At 49.6% G+C, this 21,789-nt stretch overlaps 1 protein-coding gene and 1 long non-coding RNA gene across 2 annotated transcripts in view; one reads left to right on the forward strand and one right to left on the reverse strand.

Annotated features, from left to right (window-relative positions):
* Window positions 1-10: 10 nt before the first annotated feature.
* MPO (myeloperoxidase) lies at window positions 11-9,932 on the reverse strand. The gene is made up of 12 exons (XM_082440213.1): window positions 9,751-9,932; window positions 9,508-9,601; window positions 9,007-9,182; window positions 8,459-8,811; window positions 8,182-8,388; window positions 7,006-7,324; window positions 5,041-5,201; window positions 3,436-3,691; window positions 2,799-2,969; window positions 1,752-1,989; window positions 813-1,027; window positions 11-100 (listed from the first exon to the last, which is right to left on the reverse strand). Exons 1-11 carry the CDS (start codon window positions 9,824-9,826, stop codon window positions 820-822), a joined length of 2,259 nt encoding a protein of 752 aa, XP_082296339.1. The 5' UTR covers window positions 9,827-9,932; the 3' UTR covers window positions 11-100; window positions 813-819.
* The window catches only part of LOC309649795, a 12,431-nt gene continuing 504 nt past the window's right edge, over window positions 9,863-21,789 (forward strand). The window contains exon 1 of the long non-coding RNA XR_014257302.1: window positions 9,863-21,750. This is a non-coding gene — a long non-coding RNA (uncharacterized lncRNA). The remainder of the gene's footprint in view (window positions 21,751-21,789) is intronic.

The raw sequence follows: 21,789 nt of genomic DNA on the forward strand, positions 1-21,789 counted from the left end.
AGCAAAGATCCCCATCAGTGATTTTTATTATCATAATCATCAGGTACAAACAAATGGTACAAAAGGGCCAATGGGCCCCAGTCCCTCTCCAGGCAGGCTCCTGTGAAAAAGCAAGAGAAGAGAGTAAGCAAGAAAAAGGGCAGCCAGGGACTGAGCCTGGCTCGCACGGGCCCATAACTCAACCGCCACCCACAGCCCAACTGCTACTAGCCACTCCTCTGGGGTCGCTGGTTCACCTCTGCTCCCTGGACACTCTCAAGGTATAAGCTCCGTGAGGGCAGAAACAGTGTCTGACTTTTTCTGTATGTTTCCCATGCCTAGCACAGTGCCTGGCAGGTAGTAAGTGCTCAATAAACCGAGTACTAGAGAATGCAAATGGACCTTCTAAGGAGCCGTGATAGCTGTTATTTACAGAGAAGAAAACTCAGGCTTAGCAAGGTTGAGGAACTTGTCCAAGGTCACACAGCTGGTGAGCTGCAGAGGCAGGATTTGAACCCAAGCAGTCTGGCTCCTGAGCCTGTGCTCCTCACCAATCTACTCTGCTGCCTTCCATACTTAGTACATAAACAGCAAACACACACACATACACAGCACACAAAATACCCATGTTCACACACACACACAAAATGCAATTTATATTCATTGCGCACGTACACACACACACACACACACATGAATGAATGTCCAGTCATTGGTTTTTCTGGCTGGCACCCAGAACCGGGATGGGCTCACCTAGGGAAGGGAGATCTCTGTGGTTCCAGCTGGCCAGCCCAGGTATGCCCAACCTGCCCCTCACCACTGCACCCCCTTACCCAGCCTCTAGTCCGTGTCCCTCCAGGAAGCCAAGTCCAACGCAGGGAGGGCACTGCAGTTGACAAAGTCCCGAGGGAACGTGTTGGATGCGAAGATGTTGTTCTTGGACACGACGGTGATGCCTGTGTTGTCGCAGATGATGCGGGGCAAGGAGATCTTGGCCAGGGCCTGCTGTTGCTGCGGGCTGAACACGCCCTTGTTCTGCCACCAAAACCTGCACGGGAACACACCTGGCCACTGTGCCTGAGGCCCTCCTGGGCCGGGAGGGCGTCCGCTGGCTGGAGCTGCTCCCGGATGACAGAGGACCACGGCAGACACCGGCCCCACAGCTCGGGGGAGCTCCAGGCCCTCAGGCAGCCCAGGGGGGTTCAAACAAATAGAGCCCCACTCACAGCTGCCCAGCTGCCTCCCCCGCCCATGCCCCAGCAGCTTCCGGGCACCGCTGATGACAGACCGGGAGCCAGGCCCACACTCATTCACAATGCAGCCAGGGCTACATCCACGTGGGGAGAAAGGCTCTTGGGGGTGGTTTATCATTTGTCCACCCGGAGTGGGACACCTTTTAAAAATGATCCCAAAGGCGCGATTCAGGCTAGGGTAGAACTGGGTGTGATAGATGTCAGGACCCCAGGGAAATGACAGTAGGAGCAGCCATGGGAAAGCAAGGATGGGACCTCTCAACAGAGACTGGCGGTGCCATGGCGGCAGCCCGGGACCCGGAGAAGTGACTACGAGTGGCGTTTTCTCTCTTCCCTCCTCTACAACCAAGGGTCCAGGTCCCTCCTTGCTGCGCCCCCAACAGATTCAGGGCACATTAGGGATGACCCTGAGGCTCCCCAGAGCACACTCCTTCTAGCAGGAGGAAGCTGGGGCCCCCGAGGGTCGGGGACAGGCCCACCGCCACGCAGCGGGCCTGAGCCGCTCGGCCTCCGTCCTACCGATCGCCGTCGCGGAGCTTCCTGAACTGGGTCCCGACGAGGCAGGCGAGGAGCAGGCCCACGCGGCCTTCGCTGTTCAAGGGCTCGGCCACAGCGCCCATCCAGATGTCGATGTTGTTGGGCGTGCCGTACTGGGCCATCAGCTTCCTCGCTAGGTCCAGGTTCTTCAGGACCGTGCCCAGCTCGCCCACCGTGCTGGGCTGCGGAAGCCCGCAGAAGCGCCTCCAGGCGTTGTACCCTGTATGGGGGGAGGGGAGAGAGGCCTGTGGGTGGGTCCCAGAAAGGCCACCTTCCCAACACAGCGAGGCCACGTACTGAGGTACCTGAGGGAGGGGAGGACACAGAGGGGCTGCTACCAGGCTATAAACCCCCCAGGGAACCCTCCGGCCTCTCCAGGGGCCTGGGGACAGCTGGGTCTCTCCAGGAGCCTCTCTGTCTTCCCCTTGCCCTCCCACCCTAAGATAAATCCTAAATTGCCATAACTCCTGCTGGGTCAAAGAATAGGAGCATCTCCCGGCCCCCTGTGGAGATCTCAGACCCGTGATGGGCGCAGTGTGTCTAGAAGGATCAGCCACGCCAGCTGTCCTGTAACACGGGCACGGGCCTGGCGTGAGGCTGATCTGGGCTCCAGTTCCAGCTCTGTCATGGACTTGGCTGGAGAACCTGGGCAGATTCTGAATTTCTCCAAGCCTCGGTTTCCTCATCAGTAAAATGGAAGTGATAATAGTCTCTTCCCCTCAGAATTCATGTAAAATGAAGCAAAGTGAAATGAGATGGAGACAGATTTTCAGACTGTGGGCGGGGGCTTGTGGTTATTACGACGATGCTCTAAGTTGGAGGGTTACAGCAACACAAAGGAGGCGGGAGGTGCTGGAAATAGGGCAGATGGACCCAGGGAGAGGTAGGGGCCTGACCTCAGAGCGCATCCTAAGAGCAAGGTTCTGGGGGTTCGGGGGAGCCCTGGGCAGCTGGGGGCACTGGAGAGGGCAGGCCCTGGAGTGGGAGGTGGGGAGGGGTGGGGCCGGGGAGACTCCTACAGCCCCTCACCTGGGAGGCCGTGGTCCCGGCTGCGCTGCATGTTCAGAGCGGGCAGATCCAGCCCGATCCTCATGACCTGCTCAAACAACCGCTCCCGGATCTCATCCACCGCGATTTGGTTCTGGCGATTCAGCTTCGCAGGGGTGGCCATGAGGCCCCGGAGGATGGGGTCGATGCCACCTGGGGCAAGAGGAGCAAGGTTGGGGGAAGGATCTGGCTCAGTATCAGAGCTCAGACCGGAGTCAGGTAGAACCGGGGGGGTTGCAGAAGAGGGCCGGGCACATGCGGCTTCTGGTGCCAAGGTGTCCCCAGCGGGCAGGTCCTCACTGAGGCTTTGAGGTCTCGGGCGATAATGCCATTCAGACTGGCAAGGCTCAGGTGCTCCCAGCCCCTGGCCTCCCGGGTCACTGAGCATTATGCAATACAACACGCAGGAAGGAGCCAGCTCCTTACAAGCCACCTCCACCCGACGCCTTGTTATCAGACGTGCAAGCAGGGTCAGGTGAACTGAGGCCGGCAAGTCAGAGCAGATCCCCAAAGATGGAAGGAAAGAGGATGTGTTCCACCCTAGCTCCCTGTGACCAAGCCCACCCCCATCCCTCCCTCGGCTGCCAGCTAACTCACTCCTGGCCTAGGTCCCGCTCACCTTCCAGCACAACCCTCCAGCTGGCAAAAAAGACCTTGCTGAGCGGAACACGAGGGTTGGGTTGCATAGGCTGGTACTGATTGTTCAGGCGGAACATGAAGGGTTGGATGAGGGTGTGGCCATAGCGGAAGGCATTGGTGAAGACGTTGGCGATGCGCGGGTCCACCGAGTCATTGTAGGCGCGGTACTTGGGCAGGTACTTCCTCATGGCCACCGGCCCCAGCACCAGGGGCAAGTAATCCCGGTAAGTGATGATCTAAAGAAAAGCCATGCAGAGCAGCCTCTCCACTCACCCCGCCCAGCAGATTCTTCACCTGCTCCTGACTCGGGGGATCCCTCCCTCATATGTGGCCAGGGATTTGCCTCCCATAGCACTGGAGCTGAGTCTCACAGAGTGGCACCGAGTGGCATAAACAGAGCTCTAGTGCTTGCCTGCTGTGTGCCCTTGGGCCAGTTATTAACCTCTCTGAGCCCCAGTTCCTCAAATGTAAATTACGGGTAATTATGCTGCTCTCTGCCCTAAAGTATTACATAAAAAAAGGGCTTTGTTAGTCCTTGCAGTAGCTCCCTTGCCCTTGTTACCCATGGTCCCATTTCTCCTACAAACTTATTAGCTCCTTGAGGGCAAGGGTTGTATCTCATTTCTCTTGAAATTACTCAGTGCCCAGCAAGTGCCTGGCTCACAGTAGGGTTCAATATATTGCCTGTAGGAGGAGGGGGCAGCAAAATGGAAAAGGGCCACCTTAGATGCTTTCTCCCAGTGAAAAGAGAAGAGATGGAACAGTCCCACTCTAGATTCTAGACTCTGGAATTTCCTCTGAGGTTTAAATGAATCTCACTTACTTTCTTAGTGCAAATTGAAAACTCACCCTCAGCACCAGCAACTCTCTCCCCTCCAGGGTCAAGGAGTATTAACAAGGGTTGTGCATGTGCATGCGCGTGTGTCTGTGTGTGTGTGTGTGTTTATGTCTTGGGGAGACAATGGGGATGCTGGAGCATCAAAAGTTGGGAGAAGGGAAATCCCCTGGTGGTCCAGTGGTTAGGACTCTGTGCTTCCACTGCAGGGGGCACGGGTTCCATCCCTGGTCAGGGAACTAAGATTCTGCAAGCCACGTAGTGTGGCCAATAAATAAATAAATAAAGCATTAAAACATTTCAAAAAAAGTTGAGAGAACACCCCCCATGGATAAGCGAGGATAAGGAGAGCAGGTGAGCTGTGATAGAGCTATACAGAAGAGGGAGTGTGCAAAGGAGCCAAGGGTGATGATGAGATGAAGGAAAGGAGAAGCATTTACTGAACAGCTACTGTGCGCCAGGCACTTTAGAACCACCTGTTTAAACCTCCCAGTACCATTCCCGGTGGACAGGAAAGTATCAGTAGAAAGGTCAGCAAGCCTGGGAAAGAGGGGATGGAAGGTAAGTGACCCTTGTCAGGCATTTAGTATCTGCCAGGTGTTTTCATATGTGTCCTTTAATCCTTACAGTATCATGGATGAAGAAACTGAAGCTCATGAGGGTTAATTTGCACTGCTAAGATGTGGCAGAGGCATGTCTGGATCCTAAGTCTGCCGACCCCTGGCATCACTGATGCGCAGGACTGCCTACCTGGACCATGGCTCCCACGATCTTTCGGGCTTCCTGATAGAGCTTCTCTCCATTCCAGCAGGGGTTCAGGCGCTTGAGCTCTGTGGCCAGCCGGTTGTGCTCCCGCAAAAAGAGTGTGTGCATGGAGGTGAGCTCAGGCATCTCACTTGAGCGGGTGTCCCCTTGGGGAAGCAAAAGCTACTGTCATCCCTAAGACCCCCCTCCCAGAAAGGACTTGCTCCACTGAAACCCTCTCCCAAGCCAAGGCCTCAAATGCCCCTTACCCAGCCCTCCTCTCCACCCATCTTTCCACGCCATGCTCAGTTTACACCTCCTCTAGGAAGCCTGTCTTGATGCCCTGGTCTGCCATAATAGCTCTTCCTCTCTTTAGTGGCACTGCTGGTCAGAGGTGCTCATTCACTAAGCACCAGATCTGACACAAGACTTGCCACCTTCCCACACCTGAGACTGGTAGCACCTTGAGGACAAGGACCGTGGCTTGTGCCTTTTTGTATCTGATCCTCCCACCCAATGTATACATAGACCCGTGGGGTTTAACACAGTGCCTGGTACAAAATAGGAGATCCATGAATACAGCTTGATTGACTTATTCTCTTGATTCAGGGAAGGCCAAAAAGTAGCATGCACGTTGGCTCTCCCTATTTTCCTGTCCATGTGAGACACAGTGAATGATCACAGCCCTCTCTCCTGCTAAAATTGGATGCAACCTCAGAATCCTTCTTAACACAGGACTCTAGAAAGCCAGTACCATCTGCTCAGAACTGCCATCTGCACCTTACTGCATGCTAATTGTGCAGCCTGCTCAGGGCAGGGAACCAGGGCACAGGATGTGTGAAGTCCACCCTTGAGACTGTGCGAAAGAACGAAGTGTGACCCTCTGATCCTCTAGTCCTCTCCTAAACCTGCTCTGGAAGTACCAGAGGGTTAGGGCCAGGCCCATTTCTGCAGGACACTGGGTTCAGTCCTCCACAGCTCTCAAGTTTGTTGAGAAGGATATTCTCTGAGAGCAGCTTTTCCTTCCCACAACCTGACAGAGGTCATGACCATCCGGGCTGGGAACATGTGGCTCAACACCAATGTGGAGGCCAAGGAGCGCTGCTCTTCCCCTGCTAGCCCAGAAAAGCCCACCCTGGTGCTGACCTTGATTCTCCTCCCCAGGGCCCAGCCATCAGGAGCCACCAGGAGGTGAGGTTGGGAGGCCAGAGAGAAAGGCCTCAGACCCACTGTTGGGTTTAAAGGTAAAAGCATAAAATTTCTGGGCACTACCACCATCATTGCCCCAACCATATCCCCAGGAGTGCCAGTTGTTTAAATTGAAAATCCCACCCTCTCTTATTACAGGGAATCAAGGTGGATAGGTGGGATGTTCTGGAGTAGCTCTGCCCAATAGAACATGAAGATGGAAATGTTCTACATTTGAGCTGTCCTATATGGAAGCCACTAGCCTATGAGGCTATTGAGCACTTGAAATGTAGCTAGCGCAGTGCAGGAATCTTGTTTTTAATTTAAGTTAATTTAAATTAACTTACACGTAAATGAAAATAGCCATGTGTGGCTAGTGGCTACCATATTGGATACTGTGATTCTAGAGGGTGAGGGTGCCATGTTGCTCTCTGTCCCTTCAGTTCCCTGTTCCTGGAGGACTCAACTTTCCTCTCTCCCAGAGTCCAGAGGGAAAGAGAGCGACAGAGAAAGGGCTGAACAGATGGACAGAGGCTCGCTCCTTGGCCATCCCTGAGTCTCCTTCTTAGGTTTGGGGTTATTGTTTTTGTCGGTTTGGGGTTTTGTTTTTGTTTCGCCTTTCTGGCTCCAACCAACTTGTTACCAAGGCAACTGGATTAATATCATGAAGTTGGTGAGGACAGTCTCTCTAAGTGCAAACCCACAAGGGGCTCTCAAGCAGGCCCGCTGTGGCTCCGGTAGGGGGCACCCCTGCGTCAGCCCAGGTCCCTGCCCAGGACTGACCTGCCAGGAAGCAGGGGATGTGCGCCGAGCGGTTGGTGAGGAGGCAGGGGTCATCGTGCAGGTTGTCAAAGGGCAGCAGGGCCCGGCCGTTGTCTTGGAAGCGGGTGTTGACGGCCAGCAGCCCCAGCTGGTTGGTCTGGTTGCGGAGCCGCAGGGCGAGGGCGTCCTCACTGCCGTACACCATGCTGGCGTCCACGAAGGAGGTGAGCGCGTTGATCTGGTTGCGGATGGTGATGTTGCTCCCTTTGCAGGCCGGGCTGGAGCGGAAGAAGGGGATGCAGTCACGTTGGTTCTTGATGCGCGGGTCGTCGGGCGGGATCTGCGGCACAGAGAGAGGCCCGGCGGGCTCGCCGAGGGCAGGGACAGAGATCAGGAGTGGCTCTCCCCCGTCCACCCTCCTGAAGGCCTTAATTCCCACCTCAGAAGCAGCCTAGAGCCCAGGACCAGAGGGGGCAACCCAGACACTAAAACGGAGCTCCTCGGCCCCCTCGGCAGGCAGGAAAGCGTCTCAAGGCCCCCAGGGGATCAGCCTGAGGTTCCACCAGCAGAGCGCCTCCGAGCTGGAGGGGTGTCAAGTAGGATGCTGGCGTGGGGGATGTGGGGCTCCCTGGAGGGGGTGTGGCCAGTCCTCTGACCCCTCCCCTCAAACCTCCTTTCTCTCCTCTTTTCTGTCTCTGCTCCTCCCTCCTCTGTTCTCTAGATCTGGTCTCTACACTCTCCGGGGGCCTCCTCTTCCTTTCACCTTCCTCTCCTGTCTCTTCCCTGTCCCTTTCCTCTCTCTCACTCTGGCCCCTGTGTCTCTCTCTCTCTCTCTCTCTCTCTCGGATCCTCCTTCCTTCTTTCTCCCCTCGTCTACCTACTCTGCACCTGCCTCAACCAACCAGCCCACTCTCAGTCCTGCTCCAACCCCAAAAGCCAGCCTCTGTGTGATGTGGGCTTGGGGAGAGGGAGCCCGTGAGTGGGGAGGGAGGAGGACTGAGCCCCCGGCACCTGCACACAGAGGTTTGAGGGACGGTGGGAAGGTCCCTAGCCCAGAGCGGCGGGAGATGGGGGCTCAGGGCCAGCCTTGCTGGGAGCCAGGGAAGGAAGGCTGGGCACGGAGGGAGGTGTTCCCTTCCAGGAACGCTGCCCCTCCCGCGACCGGGCAAGCTGGCCGGTGGGGCAAGGAGGGAGTACCTTGAGCGGGAAGCAGGGAGGCTGCTGCAGGCAGCTGGTCTCGCAGTTGAGGCCAGTGAGGAAGGAGACGCGGGCGGCTGGCTCGGGGGTGAAGTCGAGGTCGTGGTCCAGCAGCTGGCCCCACTGCATGAACATGAGTGAGCGCTCCTGGTCCGGGGTCAGGTTCTCCGTGGGGAAGCGCACGATGGCGTTGGAGACGGCACGAGCCTGCGGGACACGGGGAGTCAGGGGCCCTGGCCTCGGCCGGGCCTCTCCCACTCCGCGGGCCAGGGCTCACCAGGGGCACCGTGAAGCCGTTGCGCTTGACCCCGGGCGTCCAGCCGAAGGGCAGGGAGAAGCCATCCTCGTACTCTGCCGGCAGCCAGCGCGCAAAGGCACGGTTGGAGGCCCCTAGCGTGGGGCTGCGCCTGCAGGGGTGGGGGGACAGGGCGCTGACGCCATGTGGCCGGGACCAACCCCCTCTAGCCACCGCCCGCCCGCCGAGGGGCGGTCCCCAGCGGCCGCACCTGTTGTTGCACTGCCCGGTGATGGTTCGGTACTTGTCCTCCTCTGGGCACCTCACCCCCAGGTCCTGGTAGGCGCAGCCGCTAGTCTTGGACAGCAGATCCAGCTGGGCAGGTGTCAGCACGTCTGCGGGGCCGGGAAAGTAGGGGGCGAGTGGGAGCTGAGACCCTATTTTCTATCCTCTGCTGGGGAGCCTCGGTTGCGGGGTGTGGTCTGAGGACATGGAGGGGACGCTAGGATGCCCGCTGAGACTCCCTGGAAAGAGGGGTTGGGGGAACCACTGGGACTGAGCGAGGGTCTGGGATGTAGAGGGCACGGTACCTGTGACATTGAAGCGGCCTGGCCACAGGGGCCGCAGCTTCCTCTCCAGCAGGCCTAGGGCCACGTGCAGGTAGTCAGCAGCCCTCACAGCTGTCCTGGTGGCTGCCACCGGCTGCTTGAAGTAGGACAGGAGTTCCATGGGGCTGGCCGAGCCACTGCGAAGCCGCTGCTTGATGCTGCTTGGGGGAGGGAGGAGGGAGGGCCAGAGGAGAGAGGCAGAGACACTCAGCAGAGCCCCAGCCCAGGGTTCTGGGCACAGAGGACAGTGTAGACAGACCCACAGTTAGGAAGCAGGTTTCTCTTTTTAAACAGGGTTTGGACCTGGGTGCCCAGAGGCCAGGCCATGGGAGGCATGGTTTGGAAAATGTTCTCACATCCAGAGATAAAAAGACTGACAGACAGAGGGCCCTACGCCCAGCCACAAATTCCCCACTGCCTGTTCCTTCTCTGAAAGGCCTGGGATAGCCTTGCCCAGAGCCAGGCCGTACCCCGGTGCCCAACCTTTCCCGCCGCTCCTTGTAGGCTTTGTCCACTAGCCGCTTGGCCTCCTCCATGCAGGTCAGCACCACCGAGGTCTCCACTTCCCCCAGGACAGCTGCCCAGAACAGGGGTCACGAGGTCAGGAATGGGGCCAAAGCCCCCATCAGGCCCTAGAGACCGGGTGGCTTACACTGAAGAAAGGCATCCCGGGGACTCAGAACCACCCCCAACACACCACCTTTTCCCTTCCTTCCGAACTGTTACCTGGAGCGGCACCCTCAGAAGGCTGGGGCGTGGCTAGAATGACCAGGAGTCCTGCTAGGCCCAGGGGCAGCTTCATCTCTGCAGCAAGACCCCAAGCCCAGTAAGTGTCCAAAGCCCACAGGGCATTTAGGGAGAGGAGAGCCCCACGTCCCTCTCCTCCCAGGCCCCTCACTCCCACCTTCACCCCCCCAGTGCCCCCTCAGTGGGTTCTGCCTACAGACGGAGTCCGGGACCCTACCTCCAAAGTTCCAGTGCTCCACCTGGCATTGGCATCACCTCTTAGCTAAATCTGGGCTTTTATGTCCTCCAAGCTGGGGGAGGGGCGGGGCAGATGAGGCCCGCCCCTGGAGGCTGAACTCTCTCTCCTCCCCGCCTGGGCCTGGGGTGCCTAGAAAGAGTTCTCTGATATGGGTGAGACGGGCAGGAGAGGAGGGACCAGAACTGTCTCCAGCCTTTGAACTTAGTACCCCCAGAGTTTCTCAGCTCCCCATTGTGTGCCTAGACCAGTGCTGTCCCCAGGGGGCGCAGACAACTAACCACCCCCCTCCAAAATTCTGGTTCAACTGAGTAGCCAAGGTTCCTTTGAAAGGGACAAAAGTTAGGAACTGACAACCTAAGGAATTATGGGAAACAGAAGGTGAAGGAGAGACGTGGAGTGATGATGGCCCGATCTGCCTCGGGGCACCATGCCCCACCCCCAACAGTAACCTGGCCCCTGTGGCCAACCTTGATGGGCAGCCCTCCATTCTTGGAGAAGGCTAAAGGGACAGGAAATCTGGCTGGGGACCGTTGGGCTTCACAGGAAAGAAGACCCTGGGGGCCGTGGGCTGAGGACTAAGGTTAACTTCCTCTATCCCTCTCTTCATCCCCTTTCCTCTTGGCTTTTGGTAGGGGGCTGTCTCCAACATCCCCACTATCTGCCCCCAGATTTCAGGAACCAGGAGAGAAGCGAGCTGGTTGTGGTTAGTGGTCAGTTGGGTGACACAGCCCAGTGCCTCCCAGGGACAAGATCAGTGTCGTTAGGATTTGCATTAAACTTTTGAAATAGAAGAGGGAGAAGCCCTGGGGAAGACTGGCAAAGGGACTGCCATTCCGCAGCAGGAAAGGTACCCTACAACTAATGACTGTCTGTCCACCTCCCTGTGCCCTCGTCAGGCTGGGCACGTGCCAGCCGTGGCCCCCATGTCCTGTTTGGTCTACCCACACCTCCTACCTTCAGATACCCTCCTGCACTCACTCTCGCCTTCTATGCCCAGACCACATCTTGGCCAAGGAACAAGGGACAGCGACATCTTCCAAATGTGCCCAGTGATCCTGTCATCTGCCAGGAAGCAGAGTCCAGGGGCCCATGAGAGAGGAGGCCATTCTTCCAGCCTTGTTCTGCCAGGGACTTGCTATGTGTGAACTTGGACGAATGGCTCTTTGTGAATCAGGTTCTAGAATTTTATAGGCTTTTGAAAATACTTTTTTTTTCATCCTGTAAGTAACATATATTTCCATACATGAAATGTTATAGAATAAGTAAATAATATTGTAAAATATTTACAATCAGGTGAGGTTATGGGTAATTTTTTTTTCTTTCCAGGTTTGCCATCTTTCACATAAATAAGAAGCAGGAAGGAAAATAATTTCCCATAATCCCACCACTCACCAATAACCCCATTTCATAATTTGATATCCTATATGTAGATATAATATGTATTTTAAACTGTGATAAGAACATACTTTAGGGGAGTTCCCTGTCAGTCCAATGGTTAGGACTTGGCACTTTAATGCCATGGCCCGGGTTCAATCCCTGGTCGGGGAACTAAGATTCCACAAGTCACGTGGTGAGGCCAAAAAATATATATTATTTTTAATATGTAATATTACTTTAAATATTATTTTACAAACTACTTTTTTAATTTTTTATTTATTTATTTTTGGCTGTGTTGGGTCTTCGTTGCTGCACGCAGGCTTTCTCTAGTTGCAGCAAGCGGGGGCTACTCTCCGTTGCAGAGCACGGGCTCTAGGCGCGCAGGCTTCGGTAGTTGTGGCTCACGGGCTCTAGAGCGCAGGCTCAGTAGTTGTGGCACAAGGACTTAGTTGCTCCGCGGCATGTGGGATCTTCCCAGACCAGGGCTCGAACCCGTGTCTCCTGCATTGGCAGCCAGATTCTTAACCACTGTGCCACCAGGGAAGCCCCTACAATCTACTTTTAATACTTAATTTAGCCTGGACATCTCTCTGTCAATAAAAAGAGATTTATTTCATTTCTATATCTGCATAATATTTGGTATGAAATACTATGTTTTATTCACTAATCCTCTCTTGTTAGATACTTGGGTCATTTCCTATTTTCACTGTTATAAGCAGTACTAGGGTCATTTTCCATGGAGTTAAATCTCTAGTCACATCTTCAGTTATTTCCTTAGGCAAAAAGTCCTAGAAGTAAAATTGCTGCATATTTGGGTATCCACATTTTTAAGGCTTTCACTCTCCCATCAGCCATGCGTGGGAGCACCTGTTTCCCATCGCCCTCATCAACTGACAATTAGTGTTCCTTTACTCTTTTAAGGGAATTGTCAGAGCCCAAGAGGTAAGAGACATTTAATACAAGTTCCTCATAGCACAGATGAGAAAGATGGAGATCTGGGAAGGAAATAACTTTGCCTAGGGCAGCAGTGTGGCACAGCTCAGAAAAATCTAGTTGTCAGGTCTCTTGACTTACAAATGAGTGCTCTTTACCCAGTGGCCTCTGCAGGTTTATTCCTGACCTTTCGCTCAGGCATTTATTCACTGAGTAGGTACCGAGCTCCGCACATGACAGGTACTGTGCTGGCCATTGGGTGCCCTCCATTGAGCAAAGGCCTTTTCCTCAGTGAGCACAGGGGGATGCCGACCGATGGCAGCCCAACAACCTTGGGCAGGGTTCTTTGGGAGCATCGAAGAAGGCTTTTTTGAGGAATTGGTGCTTGAGACTGTCTTGAAGAATGTTTATAAGTTGGACCCAGGGAGGAAGAGCATTCTGGCCCAGAGGATGACACAGCAAAAGCCTTGACACAGGTGGGCTTCGTCCAGACAGTTCCAACATGGCGACAGGGTGGGGCAGGATGAGGCTGATAAGGCAGGCAGAGGCCCAGGACACAACGCTCTTGCTGACCTCCTGAGAAGTTCTTGTCCTGAAGGCTCCAGGGAGCCATGAAGGCCCTGAAGTGCATGGTCAGAGTTCATTTTAGAAAGCTCACTTGGGCTGCCAAGTGGAAGGTGCACTGAGGGGACAGGCCCAGAGGCCAAGTGCCAGGCAGGAGGCGTTGCAGTGATTCATGGGCGTCAAGAGACCTGCCCTGATTTCTCACGGGCGGTGATGAGGCAACGAATGAAAAACTAAAGCCTTTTCAAAGGATGACGTTAAAATGCCCTTCACTCTCTATCCATGTGGAGGGGGTAGAATTCTCAAGATTTATAATCCCCACACCACCTGCCTTTGGCTCAGGGCAGGGGCTGTGGGCCTCCATTTGTGTGCAGAGGTTTGAGATGCTCTGTGATGATGTGAGATGCTCTTTATGATGTTTCCAACCAATTAATAATGGCCCAGGTGGGATCCCTGTAAGGCCGCCCAGTCTGTATCTCTGTTGATCCCTCATCTAGGCCCTATTTGTCTGGCTCAGGTGTAATTGAGGCTCAGAGGGCTTCTCAGCATGCAGAATAACCAGAAGGAGAATATGTCTGCCAGAGGAGATATTTCAGACAAGCCTTGTCCCACGACTTACCCCCTAGCTCCCTATCCTGGGGGTGGCCTCTGGAGGGCACTGCTGAGACTGCTACATCTCATGACTATAGTCCTTTGGGGGAGCCTCTCCACCCACCCACACTTACTGCCCTCCTTCTCTCCATTTGCCTTCCCAAACATCCCCACTCCTAGGGTGAAGTCCAACTGTCTATGGGGTAACGGGCTCTCTCTGCTACTGCTTGCAAAACAGCTTGTTCTTTCTTAATGCTGTTTAGGAAACAGTTCAGTTGGGATTACAGCCAGATTTCCTGTGTGTGTGTGTGGTTGGAGTGAAGGGGGCTTATGGAAGCTGGGGAGGGGACGGGGGCAGTGACTCCTCAAACACCCCAACTGCACCCAGTCCAAAGTCCTTGTTTTCTCTCTCTTTAAAGTTTTAAAAGTTAATTTAGAATTAGGCAGGTAATTAATACCTGGATATCTTTTGAATAAAATTAAAATATTACAGGTCAGTTTCAAGCTCCCTCTAGATTAGGTTATTACACCATTTCCAATTACAGTCCCTTTCCCCCAATCCTGAGACATAAACATTGTTGTCATTTTTGTGTTTGTCCTTCCAAACCTTTTTACTTTACATTCATTTATACATATGGATCTGTGGGAAATATTCTTCTTTATTTTTCCATAAATGATTATCACATTATACACATTGCTCAGCAGCGTGCTTCTCTCACTCAATAATACCTCTTGCAGATCTGTTATCATGTGCTACTTAGAGAACTATCTCACTTTTTTAAATGCTACCCAGTATTCTTCAGATGAGGTATACCTCCACTATGCCACCCTTCCTCTATTGATGGAAGCTGACATTTTTCCATTTTTCACTATTAAAAACAATGCAGCAAGAGCCTCTTTGTGCACACACATGTGTTCTCCTGGGTAAAGATTAAGAAGTCAGTCATAGGTTTTGTGCATTTTAAATTTCTAATAGATATTACCAAACTGTCCTCCAAATGGTAAAATTCTCGTAGGCAAAGATTAGAATCACATTATTGGTTCAATTTTTACTTATTTGATTAAGAGTGAGATTGTTCATCATTGTATGCATATTACCTCCTCTGTAAATTTCCTGTGCTTGGTTTTGTCCAGTTTCCTATTGATTATCACTCTTTTTATTGAAGTGCAAAAGTTATTGTATGTTCTGGATGAACAGTCATCTGTCAGCTGTCATGTACATTGCTAATAAGTTTTTCCAGTCTTGTCACTTTTCATTTATGTTTTTTATAGGGTCTTAATTTTGAGGTGGTCAAATTTATCAATCTTTTCCTCAATGGATCTTCCTTTTCAGACTTGTTTAAGAGGATCTTTCCTTTTTCAAAAATCATATGTATATTCTTCTAAAACCTTAATACTTTGATTTTTCACATTTAGATCACTAAACCATCTGGAATTTTTGTGTGTGAACAGTGTAAGAAAGCAAGCTACCTTCATTTCTTTCCAAATGGAAAACCAGTTGTCCCAGTGCCTTTAACTGAATAATCTGTCATTTCTGCACTGAGCTGAGATGCTACTTTTATCACTCACCATAAATGTGTGTGTGTTTCTAGATTATTCTATTCTACTGATCTACTAGTCTAGCTATCAATTCCGATGTCGATACCTAATCATTGCAGTTGCCACAACTTTCTAATATATTTTGATTTCTCGTGAGATAAATTCTCCTTCCTCATTCTTCTTTTTCAAAAGAATCTTCAACATTCTAACATATTTTCTCTCTCTTGTGAATTTTTGAGTGTCTAGTTCCATGAGAAATCCAGTTGAGATTTTTATTGATATGGTATTCAATTTATACACAAATTTGGTGACAATTGGCATCTTATGACATTAAATCTTCCTATCCATGCACATTCATCCATTCAACATGTATTTACTGAGCACCTCTGTGCCAGCACTGTTCTTGGCACTGGGGATATAGCAATTAACAAATTACTTGGTCTCACGGAGCTTACATTCTTGAGTAATACAATATACCGTTTTGTCTACTTTTATAGTCTTCATTGAAGTGTTATTGTTTTACCCTCTTGTTAGGTTTATTCCTAAGTACTTTCTTTTTGAAAAATGTATATACATTTAGCCTTTGAGTTTCTCCACAGAACTTGTAAAATCTTATAAATATTCTCTTTCCCTTAAAAGCTTTCAAGGTAAGGATTTTTTTATTATTATTAATTATTTATTTGTTTTTGGCTGCGTTGGGTCTTCATTGCTGCGCGCGGCTTTCTCTAGTTGTGGTGGGTGGGGGCTACTCTTCGTTGCGATGCGCGGGCTTCTCATTGTAGTGGCTTCTCTTGTTGTGGAGCACGGGCTCTAGGCGTGCGGGCTTCAGTAGTTGTGGCTCATGGGCTCTAGAGCACAGGCTTCAGTAGTTGTGGCACTCGGGCTCAGTAGTTGTGGCTCGCGGGCTCTAGAGTGCAGGCTCAGTAGTTACGGTGCATGGGCTTAGTTGCTCCCCGGCGTGTGGGATCTTCCCGGACCAGGGCTTGAACACGTGTCCCCTGCATTGGCAGGTGGATTCTTAACCACTGCGCCACCAGGGAAGTTCCAAGGTAAGTATTTTTAAAGAAAAAAATTTAGTATGCTTCTTTTGGTTCTCTTTAGAAGGTAAATTCATAGAGCTGAAAAGCGTTGGGCATTTTTAACCCTCCGCTCTAGAGAGGTTGCACTTCCTATTTACTGAACAAGATTAAAACATTTTAAAGAGTGAACATTCAAGCTTTTGTTAGTTTCAAATAATGGTTCCCAAATTTGTTTAGGGTAGTATGGTAAAGGTAAAGACAGTTAAGGTACATGACTATGCAAATGTTTAATGGTTATTCAGTTAACCCCCTTTATACTTGTGGTTATTGGTGGTGGGGGTGGTATGGGTGGTAAGCTTCCATGAGTCAAAGTTCTACAAAATAACACTAAAAATAAGAAGCAATGAAACTCAAAGTAAAAGAATTCAACAGCATCTTTATCCATCGGAAAGACTAGTTAAAATTTAAAAGGGCTGATAAAGCCAGTGCCAGTCAGCATGTGAAAAGATACATGTAGATTGGCTCCATGCCATGGGATGGCAATTTGGCAATGTCAGTTAAAATCCAAAATGTACACTTGCTCTGACTCAGCAATTCTACTTCCAGGAAGGAATTTATCCTTCAGATGCATTCTTAGGAAAACAGAAAGCACAAGGGTCTTCATTTCAGCCTCATTTGCAACAACGAAAAGCGTAGAAACAAGCCAAATGTCCATCCAAAAATTTTTGCCATACTGTGGTACATCCACATAATGGTGTTTTATGCAGACTTTAAGACTAAGGAGGGAGGTCTATATGTAGCAATAAAGAAAAATACGTAGCTGAAGGAAAAGGGCTAGTTACAAAACATTATATACAGCATAATGCAATTTGCGCAAAGCACACATACACACACACACCACGCACATGCACACGCGTATTTTAAATATACATAGAACATTCTAGAAGCAGACGCAGAAGCCTATTAACAGTGGTTACCTTTGAGGAACGGAACGGAAAAGGCTGAGGAGGTGGAGGCTTTACTTTAAAATCAATGCCCCTCTGTTTGAGAGTTTTACCAGGAAAATATAATTTTTTCACAATAGAATTAATAATCTCTCCCTCCACCTCAACCCCCCCGCAAAGTAGCAAACTTTGATTTGTTTTACATAATCCGTGGTTTTGGATTACTTTTACTTCGATTTATTAATATGAGGTCAAACGTTACCAAAGATTGCAATGATGACCTTGACACACGTGGCATTCAGGATTAAGTGCTTCCCCTGTGGGAGACTTCAGTAGTGTGACCGATAATTTGGCTAAATATAGAATTCAAGTCCAAATTTCTTTCTCTTCGGCACTTGGAAGATATTGCTCTATTATTTTTATGCATCTAGTATTACAGTTAAATTATCTGTTACAAGTAGACTTCCAGCTCCTGAAATACGACGTTAATCCTGGTTTCAGGCGAAGCAGAATTAACATGGGCTACAGGATCCATCGGCCAAACGACGGAGAGGATGTCACAGAACTGAGACATAGAAGTGAAATTGTTGGGGAGCAGAAAATAACAAGAGTTGTGGGAAACCCCCAGTGAGACAGAAGGAGCCTGGAACCTGGTGACAGGAAGACAGACTAAGCGGGGATGAGGGCCAGGCATCTTCAGTAGGGGGTGGGGCTAGGGAGAATTTTCTACTTATGCCGTCCTCTCTGCAGGGACTGCAGGCAGGAAAACAGCCCCTCAAGGCCAACAGAAGTTTTCGAGAGTGGTGCTGGACCCTGGCCGGGTTCGGAAGTGGAAACAACAGGTTCTTTCCTCTGCCCTGAGGACCAGAGTACTATGACCTAAGGGGAAGTTCCTGCCTTGACAGAGGAACATGGAGACTCCCTAATGGGTAAGGACACACGGTTGAGGGTAGGTAGGAAACAGAGAATGGAGGAGTCCAGATTTTAACGCCGGAGTCTCTCTCCACTAAGGTATGAGTCTCCCACCATCCCCACCGCCCCCTTATCTTTGGCCGGTACACACCCCTAAACTCAACAAAAGGGGCACATCCTGGGGAATAGGCTTTCATCCTCCTCCCAGGTCATGACCAAGTAGAATTTATCCCAGGAAAGTAAAGTTGGTTTAATACTCCAAAATCAATCAATGAAATTTGCCATAACTAAGAAAAATGGTATGATCTCTCATTACATGCAGAAAGATCATCTGACAAAATCCAACCTCCATTATTGATTGATTATTTAAAAAAAAAATGTGGAGAAAAGGGAACCCTCCAACACTGTTGGGGGGTGAGGGGGATGTAAACTGGTGCAGCCACTACGGAAAACAGTATGGAGGGTCCTTAAAAAACTAAGAATAGGGAATTCCCTGGCAGTCCAGCGGTTAGGACTCGGCGCTTTCACTGCCGGAGCCCGGTTCAATCCTGGGTCAGGGAACTAAGATCCCACGAGCCTCGAAGTGCAGCCAAAAACAACAACAGCAACTAAAAATAGAGTTACCATATGATCCAGCAATTCCACTCCTGGGCATACATCCAGAGAAAACCATAATTCAAAAAGTTACATGCACCCCAATGTACATTGCAGCACTATTTACAATAGACAAGACATGGAAGCAACCTAAATGTCCATCGACAGATGAATGGATAAAGAAGATGTGGTATAAATACACCACGGAATATTAGTCATAAAAAAGAATGAAATAATGCCATTTGCAGCAACATGGATAGATCTAGGGATTATCATACTAAGCCTGAAGTAAGTCAGACAGAGAAAGACAAATATCATATGATATCACTTATATGCTGAATCAAAATCTGATACAAATGAATTTATTTGCAAAACAGAAACAGACCCACAGACATAGAAAACAAACTTATGGTTACCAAAGGGGAAAGGGAAGAGAGGGATAAATTAGGAGTTTGGGATTAACCTATACACACTACTATATATAAAATAGATAACCAACAAGGTCTTACTGTATAGCACAGGGAACTATATTTAATATATTGTAATAAACCATAATGGAAAAGAATCCAAAAAAGAATGTATATATATGTGTGTATATATATGTATATATATATGTAACTGAATCGCTTTGCTATACACCAGAAACTATTACGACATTGTAAATCAACTATACTTCAATTAAAAATAAATTAATGCTGATTCTTTTTTTAAATTTATTTATTTTTATTGAAGTATAGTTGATTTACAATGTCGTAATAGTTTCAGGTGTACAGCAAAGTGATTCAGTTATACATACATATATATCTATTTTTTTCAGATTCTTTTCCCTTATAGGTTATTACAAAATATTGAGTAGAGTTCCCTGTGCTATACAGTAGGTTGTAATTGATTATCTATTTTATGTATAGTAGTGTGTATAAGTTAATCCCAAACTCCTAATTTATCCTTCTCTCCCCTTTCCCCTTTGGTAACCACAAGTATGTTTTCTTCGTTTGTTTTTTTTTTAAATATATTTATTTATTTTTGGCTGTGTTGGGTCTTTGTTGCTGCGTACGGGCTTTCTCTAGCTGCGAGGAGCGGGGGCTACTCTTCATTGCAGTGCGCGGTCTTCTCACTGCGGTGGCTTCTCTTGTCGCGGAGAACAGGCTCTTGGCATGCGGACTTCAGTAGTTGTGGCTCGCGGGCTCTAGAGCGCAGGATCAGTAGTTGTGGTGCACGGGCTTAGTTGTTCCGCGGCATGTGGGATCTTCCCAGACCATGGCTTGAACCCGTGTCTCCTGCATGGCAGGTGGATTCTTAACCACTGCACCAACAGGGAAGTCCCCATAAGTTTGTTTTCTACGTCTGTGAGTCTGTTTCTGTTTTGCAAATAAATTCACTTGTATCAAATTTTAGATTCGGCATATAAGTGATACCATATGATATTTGTCTTTGTCTGACTTACTTCAGGCTTAGAATAATAATCTCTAGGTCTATCCATGTTGCTGCAAATGGCATTATTTCATTCATTTTTATGACCAATATTCCACTGTGTATGTGTACCCCATCTTCTTTATCCATTCATCTGTTGATGGACATTTAGGTTGCTTCCATGTCTTGGCTACTGTAAATAGTGCTGCTGTGAACATTGGGGTGCATGTATCTTTTTGAATTATGGTTTTCTCTGGATCTTTGCCCAGGAGTGGGATTGCAGGATCACATGGTAACTCTATTTTCATTTTTTAAAGAACCTCCATACTGTTCTCCATAGTGGCTGCACCAATTTACATTCCCGACAGTGTAGGAAGGTTCCCTTTTCTCCACACCCTCTGCAGCATTTATTATTTGCAGACATTTTGATGGCCAGTCTGACCGAGGTAAGGTGATACTTCATTGTAGTTTTGATTTAATGCTGATTCTCTTTAAAACAAACAAACAAAAAAAACCTCTCTACAAACGAGGGATAGAAGAGAACTTCCTCAAACCCAGCAAAGGGCATCTACCAAAAAAACCCTATCACTGACATCATAACAGTGAAAGACCGAATGCTTTCTCCCTAAGACCAGGAACAAAGCAAGTGTGTCCTTTCCTGTTATTTCTATTAAGCATTGTACTGGAAGTTCTATTGGTGCAGTGAGGCAAGAAAAAGAAATTAAAGGCATCAAAATTTGAAAGGAAGAAGTAAAACTGTCTTTGTTCATATACAATATGACCACATACGTAGAGAAATTCTAAGGAATCCATAAAAAAGCTACTAGAACTAATAAGTGAGTTTAGTAAGGTTGCAGCATACAAGGCCAAAATACAAAAAACAGTTGTGTTTGTGGGACTTCCCTGGTGGCACAGTGGTTAAGAATCCGCCTGCCAGCGCAGGGGACATGGGTTCGAGCCCTGGCCCGGGAAGATTCCACATGCCGCGGAGCAACTAAGCCCGTGATCCACAACTACTGAGCCTGCGTGCCACAACTACTGAAGCCCTTGCGCCTAGAGCCCGTCTGCAACAAGAGAAGCCACCGCAATGAGAAGCCCGCGCACCGAAACGAAGAGTAGCCCCCGCTCGCCACAACTAGAGAAAGCCCGCGCACAGCAACAGAGACCCAACGCAGCCAAAAATTAATTAATTTAAAAAAGAAAAAAAAAATCAGTTGTGTTTCTATATTCTAATGCCAAAGAATCAGAAATTGAAATTTAAAGTAATAATACCATTTATAATAGTATCAAAAATATGAGTTAGGTATAAATCTGACAAAAGATGTACAAGATCTGTACTGAAAACTACAAAACATGGCTAAGAGAAATTAAAGACACAAGTAAATGGAGAGATAGACTTTGTTCATAGGTCCACATGGTTCAAATGTCAATTCTTCCCAAATTGATCTGTTTGTTGAGTCTTGTCTCCTTGCCTTAGTAGTTGAGAGTCCCTGCAAAACAGCTGGGTGGGTACTGCGCTGACTTGGAGGGTCTCAGTAAGAGGGGGACGGGGGCACGCTGTGTTGCACTTTGACAGCTCCTCACCCGGGCAGTGATGCTTTTTGCTTTTGCCAGGTGTTGCCAGCCATTTAAAGTACCACCTGGTCTCTGATCCAAGCTGCCACTCCCACTGTTCTCATCTAAGGGCAGCCATCCTCACCTTTGCCCCTTGGCCCATGGAGAAAAGGAGAATGTGCAACCATCGGCCTGGTGGTTCCCCACATAGAACCCCAACTAATCACGCTGTCACGACCCCTGTGGTCCTTCTGCTGTTTGTGCCGCCTCTGGGCGTGGAGCTCTGTGCAGAATTCTCCCACAGGTGCCCTGCTTTGAGGTTTCTGAGTGCGATCTCCCATCT

This window comes from Balaenoptera physalus, assembly GCF_965194825.1.
Source record: "Balaenoptera physalus genome assembly, chromosome: 20".
NCBI lineage: Eukaryota > Metazoa > Chordata > Mammalia > Artiodactyla > Balaenopteridae > Balaenoptera > Balaenoptera physalus.

What these genes read in the sequence shown, in the direction of transcription:
- MPO (XM_082440213.1), bottom strand. Translation starts at nt 9,826, where the DNA reads ATGAAGCTGCCCCTGGGCCTAGCAGGACTCCTGGTCATTCTAGCCACG. An exon ending in TCGTGGGAGCCATGGTCCAG is followed by an intron (nt 3,692 to 5,040) that starts GTAGGCAGTCCT and finishes GCTTTTCTTTAG; the next exon opens with ATCATCACTTACCGGGATTA. An exon ending in AAGCTCCGCGACGGCGATCG is followed by an intron (nt 1,028 to 1,751) that starts GTAGGACGGAGG and finishes GTTCCCGTGCAG; the next exon opens with GTTTTGGTGGCAGAACAAGG.